Raw genomic sequence first — 9,846 nt, 5'->3', positions numbered from 1 at the left:
TGGTAATATTGATCATTATCATTTCACCATAACAGTTGAAATTGCAGGTGGAAATGGTTTTATTTCAATTCTTAATGTAAGCATGTTGGAGCTGGTAGTGTGTTGAGAGAGTGTTCGAAGACAAATTTAACTGATATTACATATTTTTTTCCTAAGACAAACGTAAGATGCAGATCCAAATTAATAAGCAGATGGACGACCTGGGTGCTACAATTCCTTACGTGTTTTTTTTAAAGTTGCAATTCACGGCGCACAAGAAATTGCGCTAGTTTTTGATTGAATAAGTAAACCTCATTTTCACACAATTTTTTTTTTCAAATTAGTAGAACATCTATCATTTTTTGCTGATAATAAAATACTGGCGCTGTTGCTTTACTTGCCCCATACTTTCTCTTAAACACGCTGATCGACATCGGAAAATGAAGTATGAATTTACCTGCAGACCGAGAGTCACCAATCTTACATGTGAACAAACTACACTTCTTCACTTCACAGGACTGGTGATAGTGTATAAAAATTATCAGTAGTAAGAAAAGTGATCATATGTATCGATAGTAAAATACTTAGTTTCTAAGGACTTTTGGGGAATCGAATATTTGTATAGAATGTATCAATCTGTCCTGGGTTTTTTTTTCAGACCGGGAGCTACAGACCTGCAGCTTATGCAGACCATGAAAACAAAGACTTTAATTTTCAAGGGTAAAAAACAAAACGTTGATTCTTTTTATGTTTGATTGCAAATTCTCTGAATTTCAAGAAAAGGATTTATCTTTTATGCTTGTTTCTTTTAAATTTGACAAGAAGGTTGATTGTACTCAATGTAAAATTTATGCATGTAAGTAAATCAACTGTTCATTTTATATAACTCACTTTAAATAAAATTGTTTTTAAATTTGTAATTTCACAGCTGTTTAACTAGAATTTTATAGATAGAAAAAAAATCTTTTATTTGCATATGAACAAATGGAAGAATAAAACTGAACCCATTAGAGACATGGACAGAAAAGCAAGAAAAAAATTAAAAGGGGGAAAAATTACGAGTTAGGGGAAAGCATCGCATGAAAATACGGCAGGATCCAAGTGAAATCGGACCATTCAGGTATTCAGATTTTATTTAAGACAGGAATAAAATAATGAACTGATAAAAAACACAAATAAACAAAAGACATATACCCAATATCTTCACTAATAATAGAACCAGTCTTTCAAATTATGAAAAACTAGTTCAAACACTGAACAAAATATCTTATATTATGCGTTATTAATCGTTTGAGTTAAAATTATTATCATATCCTTCCTCGATTAAGATAAAACAACACAAAACATAGAAACAATATTTATTCAACAGGAAACTCAACAGATAATATATAAAAGGCAAGAGAATTATTAACAGTAATATATGCTTAATGTTTTGTAAATCACCTTCATGAAACAGGATGCCATACTTGTAATAATTATAATACACAAAGATTATAATTATAATACACAGTTATACACAAATTCTATATAAATATACAATCTCTAACCCGTTTCCATACCAGCCACCAATAATTTACACAACAACGTGCACAATTATTGATGTTATATACAGAAAGACGCTTTGATAAAATATATATGTATTTACGTAACGACACCATTACATATTTACATTTTGATATCAAAATAATCTAATAGAGAATAATAAATTACGAACCTCAGATCGACCAGTATCCTTTCCCACCACCTAAAACTCGATAATTCAGAATTACATGGAATAAAATTCAAAGAGTTAACATATCAGGCGTTGGTGACACCTGTTACAGCCTATACCAACTTCATGATACATCTATATACATATCACGGTAGTTTATATAATCTTTGTGCATTGAACTGCCAGTACCACTAAGAATACGAATATTTAAAATCTATTTACAAAATGTCAACAAGATATGGATCAAGGAAATTACAAAATTTATCTTTAGTTGACATATCTAAAATTAAGGAACAAAAATATGATTGGTTCATTCCAACGTTAAAGGGAAACAACTGATATCTGTCTGAATTTAGTTTGAAGTACTTGCAAGAGTTATTATTCTTGGGGGTTACAGCTATAGTCACCATGCAACAATGAGCGCGCTGGATTTATCTGGACCACACCAAAATAGGAGGCCTCGGTGTTTGTGTACACCAATTTTGGGTCCCCAATAGGCCTGATTACTATGTAGTCGTCACACAAAAGCTTGAATGTCCCCATCAGATTTATTGTATCAAAAGGATGCTCTCCGTGACCTGCACCATGATACACCTGTCCCCTGGAAAAAGCCAAAATTAATGTGTTTGTGGAATCCCGCCAAAAATCAAGCACTTGTATTGATATGAGTTTTGAAATCGTCATAGTCAGCTTGCTGGATTGATATATTATAAAATACTAGTAGTTACAGTGTCACATCATTGTACAAACCTATCATCCTGTGTAATGTAACTCTTTGTCAAGGTCTTATTTACAGTACCACGGACCAGAACTGCCTCAAAGCCGACTGATGGTTCGTATCTGGTTCATAATATAAATAACATTGAGAATCTAGGTTGGTCATAATGAATTAAAACATGACAATGATATTTCTATGTTTACTTTAAACCCATGGATACTTGTAAATTTCATGTTTCGATCCACATCCCTTATTTTTGATTTTAGTCTCCGAAGGCCTCTTAACAAAAATATCATTTTTAAATGTATACGGTATTTATATGTACCCTTGCTGTGGTCCATTGACGGCGACTTGTGCATAAACAAAATAGATCCCAGGACTGCGAACTTTGATAGCAACAGGCATGTCATACGCATTGTCTCTTGGGTAATCAAACGTACGTGAATAAGTGGATTCGGGATTACTCCATCGAAGACAGTGTTTGCCACCACGACAGACGTCTTTGAAGAAAAAAACCTTTCACACATTGGTTACCAAATGACACCATGCAGAAGTTAGATCAGATATGTATTATTGACAAAATAAAGAGAATCAAACCAATCGAATAAACACTTATTTCAGGTACATCTCAATTTTGTTACATTTTATAAGCAACCAACAACAAATATGATTTATCTGTAAATTAAAATGATATCTTTATTAAATTATGTGCATTTAAGGCATGTATATCTCGTACCTATATTATTAACCGGAGCATGCAGGATATCTTGTGTCATATCCCTAGACATTCCCAAATGAACCACTTTCTTCATTATTCCAGCTTAAATACAAATATAGATAGCATATATTCTTGCAAGCTTGTTTCTTAATCGTTAACATGTTGCACAGAGAGAGAGAGAGAGAGAGAGAGAGAGAGAGAGAGAGAGAGAGAGAGAGAGAGAACAATGCTAGCAGAGAAAGTAAATCACCAAGTACCTTCCAAATTTGGGATGGTGATGTTAACTATGTTACCTAAAATGTAATAAAAAATTGTATTAAAAATTAGAAAGTGCATGATTAAATTTTTGACATATATATGCACCTCCAACAAAAACAATATACTTCTTACTAATATGTTCTTTCATTATGCCGATTTCTTCCCTGACTTGGGTTTTCCATCGACCTTAAAAACGAATGCACATGTTTCAGAAAAGAAATGTCGGCATGCAGAGAGAATAAAAATGCTGAATTACTGACAAAAAATATTACCGTTTCTTTTTTCTCTTTTCTGTTCAAAGTTCATCTGCAAATACAGTAACAATTTTGAAGTTTCTATTGATGTCCAATGACGTAATTAATACAAATACAAAGTAAAAGTTTGTAACTTTATATTTTACTTACGTAGATGTCGGGTGTGCTTTGCTCCAAAGTTTTAATGAATTCCTGAATTTGAACATTATGATGTTGACCATTTTGCATCGATGCATCTTGCATTTGCAGCTTGTGCAGCGCATCATTTAGTTGATGAGTTTGAATGAACAAATAGGTGACAGCTAGTGATAAAATTATGACAACAAATAACAGTATTTTGATAAGAGGTCCATGGCTAGAATTATCACCGCAACATGACCTTTCTTTATTCGGCAGACACATGCACGTGGTTTCCGATTTCGGTAAATAATTGCACTCCATTTAGAACTGGGATTTTCCCGACGATTTCCCCAAATCAAAGTACAAATTTTGCTACATATAAGATGCTTTGCAAAATTAACTCTATTTGGAATAGTGCGGGTAAATTTTCTTAAGCCCGCCTTTCGGGTCCGCCCTCTTTTAAAATAAGATTGCTATTATGTCGAGTATTTCAAGTGGTTTACACATACAATCTATAAAAAGAACAAAATACCTATGAACGGGACATGTTGTTTTATAAATGTGTAGATAAACCTTGTATTCCTTTTGTGTAAGTTAAAACGTGTTGAATTTCTTCTATCAATATGTTAATTTGGTATTTCATATTAAATTTAATATCTAATGATATGTTATAATGTAAAACTATATTTCTTTATCGTCAACATGGAAGTTAAAGACCGCGAGCTTATAGTCGCATGTGTGTCTTTTGGCGTCTAGCTCTAACTCTATCCTAGTCTTTCAAAACAGTAATTCACCTCGAGTACACTTGTTATCGATTTAAAGTTTTTAGAGAGGTGTACCTGATTAGAAAAGTAATATGGGAAAAGGATACATTTAATGCATTTTGATTAAACTCTTCTTTTAAACTGTTGGTTAATTCAATGACTGGAAATATCTGTGTACAGTATTTACATAACATTTATTAACAAAGACAGATAAAAAAAAACAAATTGACATCTCAATTATCAAAAAATTATACAATTACCTCAAATAATCTCTAAAAAGTAATTTCTACAAACAAACAAAAATCAAAATACAAAATTTGAAATGAGTTATGAAAATGAAAGATCATTGATGGTTTTTTTTTTAAAATATAAACACAATAACTTGAAATCATAACGATTTCCCATGTTTTGCGATGTTGTTTTCTCTATTCAAGCTCGTTAAACACACGCGTTTTTTCATTTTATGTGCTAACATTGACGCAAACCACTGTCGATATGTACAATCTTCTCTCACACAGGAGACAGATATGCGAACTCCGGACCGTTGCTGAAGACGATGGATTTACAAGAGATTTTAAACTCATTCAGAAATCTGATTTCTCTTTTTGCATCATGCAGAGTAAAACAAAATAAATAAAATGTAACATTCTAGTAAATTATTCTCATATCCGATGATTTTGCATAGACGTTACATAGTAAACTGAATATACTGGTAATCCTGAAATTATTAAAAACTTTCTTGTTAAGTCATGTAATCAATATACATAGCATTATAATGATGGAAATAAGATATGTTTCAAAAGTAATATATGAATAAATTTTTCAAATATTGCTCGATCAAAAATTATATATCTAAAAACAAACAATCAAACACATGAATAAAAAAATGATAAAACGTTGAATATACAAACAAAACGATAAGAAGGATTTAGAGTTTTAGTTACATGCATGGTATTAAGATGTCACATAATTCATTTTCAACTTAGTTTATATATATATATATATATATATATATATATATATATATATATATATATATATATATATATATATATATATATATATATATACAATCAAAGACATAAATATAAAAATGGTATAACCTGAATGTTGAATATACAAACAAACAGATAAGAAGGATTCAGAATTTTTGTTGCATGCATTGGCATTTAGTTGTCTCATAATTCATTTTAAAAAATATCTGTACTTAACAAATCCTATATAAACAAAATCATGAACACTATACCAATGTAAAATCCCACACAAAAGTGGTAAACAAATAAAAATGTAATGTTTTGCCATTTTCAGTCTAAAGCTAATATGATAAAAAGAGTTTGATTTTCGCAATCAAACGATGCAACGCTAAAAATAAAAAAATATAAAGTCAAAATCTAAACAAAAATTGATATATTTAACTGGCCTTTGATATATACATAAAAGGGAAAACACCAACCGTAAAACTACAAATTAACTGAACCAATTTTAATGATGCGTAGGTTATTGGTTCTTTTCAAATACGCATGTAATGAATTTACTCTATATAACATTCTAATGCACCATTCTAAACGCTCTTTTTTTTATTTATACATGAACCAAAGATAAATAACCAAATTTATCTTAAGAAAATGTGACTTGAAATCCTATCGACTCTGCCATCTTAAAAAATAAACCAAATAGGCAAGAATCACAAAAAAGTTTCTATAAGCTTCCCAATTATGTCCCATTTATGGGTCACATGCATGGTTTCCTTCAATAAGAGCACTTGCTGGGTTGCCTTGAATCATTCCAAAATAGGAAGCGTCGCTTCTGTACGATAAATTTGTAGAATCGAGCAGACTAACATAAACCATGTCATCGCAGAAGAACTTGAATGTTCCCATAACGAAAACGGTGTCCACTTGTCTGTGTTCTGTGTTATGATATCTCCGACCTCTATCAAAATCAATGTTTGATTAAATGTTATTTATTAACAACATCGAAGCATATAATGTATAGACATCAAAGTAACGTAAATTTACCTCTGATCTTGGGTAGTAAGTCCTTTCGTCAAAGTGAATTTGGCTGGTCCCCTGATGAGAAATATTTCAAAGCCGACGATAGGATCGAACCTTGTGCTAAAAAAGGCATAGAATGGGATGGAATTTTTTTTAAATTTTTTTTCTAAACCCAATATAATTTCCACTTTGATGCATTTTTCCAATTTAATCACGCAAAGACGACTGCATTTATAAGTAGAATACACTGCATAAACTATATAAATATTTAACGTTGATTTTTTGTAAAAACTAATTTGTGATACTATAATTTAAGAATCCTACAGGAATTGATAAAAGCCAACATTCAATATACCTTGTGTCAGGTCCACTGATTGCAAGCTGTGCATACACGGTGTAGATTCCAGGAGACAGAACTTTAATGGCTACTGGTTTATTGTAACCATCTTTGACGTAATCGAACATATGCTGGAACTCTGCATTAGGAGTGTCCCATCTCAAGCATGGCTTTGGTGAGTTTCCTGGGCAATGCCCTTGAATAAATAAAATACGGGCGTATTCTCTTTTACTATTATAGATATGGCGGATATCTCCACTATATCCTGTCTTTCTCTAACTGTTGTATTGACAATGCATGAATAGATAGGGTAAGGTTTGGAGTCTCCTTTGCATTTTATGGAATTGTCAGAATAAACGAAGAGAAAAATCATTGTACACCCTTTCCAGAATAACCCGGTTCTTATGGAAGGCTCGTACGACTACAATAAGTGAATAAGTACGTATGAGATATATTGAGAAGACAAATCCCTCACTCCTGTCGTTGCGGCCTTCACCCCTCCTCCCCATTTAAGGATCAAGATTTTCGATCTGGGAAGAGATTTTTGGAAGAAATGTTTGCTTGTCAAAAGATTAATGGTGTGGGAAAACTAAATTTTTATAAAGATGGTGGAATTAAGGGAGTAAGTGGAGCAATCCTCACCCTAAAAAACCCCTCATGCATTCGCGCCTTTTCTTACCAATGTTATCCACTCTACTGTACAACACCGTGTCGTTCATTTCTTCGTTCATTCTTAAATGTACAATTTTCTTCATCACAGCAGCTATGTACAAGAATAAATAGTTTTCACATGGCTTATCTTCATAATGTATTATGGTTTATTAAAATTATTAAAAAAAAAATCGCAGAATTATGTGAAAATTACCTTCCAGGGACCTTACTTTTACCTCAAGATCCGTCACTCGATTCCGTAATTCTGTGGGGTTTTTTTTTCAAACAAAAGAAAAGGAAAAATTAATTTTCTTTGTTGTGAAATGGTTTGTATTTAATATAGAAATTACTGAAATTTGGGTTTTTCCTCTATATTGTTTTAGACAAAGTTGTTTTGATAAGAAAATGACTAAATAGCCCATTTAAATGTATGATTGTAGTATCCTTTAATGCACAAATATCTGAAAATAAAATAAAACTTAAAAAAAAAAAATAAACAATTCCGGTTACTGGTGCGGCTGAAAATAAACCAGGCAACAACAAATACTTAAGATGTGAATTATTCAGATTCAGATTCTCAAGTCTTTCAATTAAACAAGTATGCGCACAGTTGTTTAATAAATATCCTGCACTTTGAGGAAATGATTTTAATTTAAGAGATTTACAAGGAAATGGAGACAGAGTAGAGTATAGGATACATTGGGGAAATTATGCTGTTTTCCAAGCGTGTATCATGTATGATTACCAAAGTTATATGATATTTATGTACTACTTACGTCTTCTACTGCGGCGCTTTCTGGATAGATTTTGCATGAACTTATCCTGAAAAAAAAGTTAAACATAACAGGAACATTATCCGGAAATATCAGGAACATCAACCCATTTTAAAATAGATTTCTTGAGTACCAACAACACACAATTTACTAAGAGTTCTTAATTTGAATTATAAAAATATATACCTCTAAATTCTTGGGTTCAGAATTTTTAAATGCATTTTTCTTTGCCTCATTTATACTGATGCATCCATTTACTGAGACGGAATTGGAAGAGATCTTAAGCTGCAAACAAATATTCCAAATGAAAAGTATGCATACTGCAAAGGACAGGAGTACCAGACCATTCCTCAAACCCACATGGCTACATGCTTGATCACAAGAGCTTGTCTTTTTTTGTGAGGACATGCACTCCATATCTGGGTCTAATGGAAAACGCCTGAATTTATTCACATTTCAAGTGTCAAAAATGACTGTTTATTTTGGAGAAAGTTTGCCAATATCGAGATAATGAAGACCGCCCTTTTCTCCGCCCTCTTCTTAAGTATCATTGGTGTCAAATGATTTTCATAAAAATAGCCATCAACATGACATTGCAAAAAAGTCAGATTTATATACCCATGTGACTATTAAATAACAAACTGCTCTGAATTACAAAAGGCTATTTTGGACCGCTTAGCTTTAGCAAATGTAATATTTATCTATCAAACTTAAATGTTTTCATGGTTTGAAAAAAAGGATCCTTTACTGATAACAAATTTGATAATCAAAACTCATTAGTTTTCTCATCGAAAACTTTGTTTTAATGGCAAACGAAGCAGATAGAGATACCTTAAATTAGTTGTTTATCCCAAGATGACACATATAAACCACACACATATATATATATATATATATATATATATATATATATATATATATATATATATATATATATATATATATATATATATATATATATTCGTAATTGAAATCATTTTGCAAAACGTGAAATTTTAACTTTAAAAAACAAATCCATAATAAAAAGATAAAATGTGAATGATTAATGTAAAGAACGCATAATCAAAACAACTTTTGATCATTGTATCCAAGAACACAGAAAGAAAACAAAATAAACATTGAAAGGTGTTATCAAATTGAAAGCGAATGAAATTCTACAGCACTTACACGGTCATTGCTCTGTAAACAAAATGCAAGTGCAAGTATAACTTTTCTCTCCTTAACATATATCATAAATTTTGAGCATATGCATTTATACAGCATTTATCATTTTTAATGTCTTGAGTACACTAATGATTTTAGTACACACCGGCCTTGAAGTAAGACGGGCAGAGGCACTTAAAAAATAAGTTCAAGGAGAATGGCCTACATTCATGTTTATCATATATTTATTAAAATCCTTTTTATCTCATTTTCATTAACAGGCACTTTTTCATCTTTTTTTAAGTTTGGTTTGATAAGCGATTGCACAAAACAAGGGCGTTTTTTCGTTGGTAGGTTAGTTACCATTTTTGAGATAAAGAAACTTCCGTATATATACACATTTTTAATCTAATCCCTAGTAATGCC

At 31.4% G+C, this 9,846-nt stretch overlaps 2 protein-coding genes across 3 annotated transcripts; both read right to left on the bottom strand.

The window, feature by feature from the left end:
* Positions 1–1,329: 1,329 nt before the first annotated feature.
* Positions 1,330–4,175, bottom strand: LOC128179807 (uncharacterized). 2 transcript variants are annotated; one of them, XM_052847415.1, is made up of 8 exons: positions 3,789–4,175; positions 3,657–3,690; positions 3,517–3,570; positions 3,384–3,419; positions 3,145–3,228; positions 2,734–2,908; positions 2,441–2,530; positions 1,330–2,291 (listed from the first exon to the last, which is right to left on the bottom strand). In XM_052847415.1, the coding sequence occupies exons 1-8, from the start codon at positions 4,077–4,079 to the stop codon at positions 2,069–2,071; spliced, it is 987 nt and encodes a 328-aa protein (XP_052703375.1). In that variant the 5' UTR covers positions 4,080–4,175; the 3' UTR covers positions 1,330–2,068. The 2 variants fall into 2 exon arrangements, with proteins under 2 accessions (XP_052703375.1, XP_052703376.1); XM_052847416.1 differs by lacking the exon at positions 3,517–3,570 and having other exon boundaries at positions 3,789–4,174.
* Positions 4,176–5,578: 1,403 nt separating this feature from the next.
* On the bottom strand, positions 5,579–8,918 carry LOC128179812 (uncharacterized). Its single transcript, XM_052847430.1, has 7 exons — positions 8,464–8,918; positions 8,281–8,326; positions 7,719–7,769; positions 7,533–7,616; positions 6,872–7,049; positions 6,541–6,636; positions 5,579–6,454 (listed from the first exon to the last, which is right to left on the bottom strand). The coding sequence occupies exons 1-7, from the start codon at positions 8,692–8,694 to the stop codon at positions 6,247–6,249; spliced, it is 894 nt and encodes a 297-aa protein (XP_052703390.1). The 5' UTR covers positions 8,695–8,918; the 3' UTR covers positions 5,579–6,246.
* Positions 8,919–9,846: the final 928 nt, after the last annotated feature.

The sequence above is a fragment of the Crassostrea angulata genome, chromosome 4, assembly GCF_025612915.1.
Source record: "Crassostrea angulata isolate pt1a10 chromosome 4, ASM2561291v2, whole genome shotgun sequence".
NCBI classification, from domain to species: Eukaryota; Metazoa; Mollusca; class Bivalvia; order Ostreida; family Ostreidae; genus Magallana; species Magallana angulata.
Note: the sequence above shows the minus strand (reverse complement) of the source record. Positions and strands in the feature narration are given on the sequence as shown.

Coding starts and splice junctions, on each gene's coding strand:
- LOC128179812 (XM_052847430.1), bottom strand. CDS start 8,694: ATGGAGTGCATGTCCTCACAAAAAAAGACAAGCTCTTGTGATCAAGCA. Junction 7,050..7,532: donor CAGTAGAGTGGATAACATTG/GTAAGAAAAGGC, acceptor TATTTATTCAAG/GGCATTGCCCAGGAAACTCA. Junction 6,637..6,871: donor ATCAGTGGACCTGACACAAG/GTATATTGAATG, acceptor TGCCTTTTTTAG/CACAAGGTTCGATCCTATCG.
- LOC128179807 (XM_052847415.1), bottom strand. CDS start 4,079: ATGGAGTGCAATTATTTACCGAAATCGGAAACCACGTGCATGTGTCTG. Junction 3,691..3,788: donor AAAGCACACCCGACATCTAC/GTAAGTAAAATA, acceptor CTGTATTTGCAG/ATGAACTTTGAACAGAAAAG. Junction 3,571..3,656: donor GAAAAGAGAAAAAAGAAACG/GTAATATTTTTT, acceptor TTCGTTTTTAAG/GTCGATGGAAAACCCAAGTC.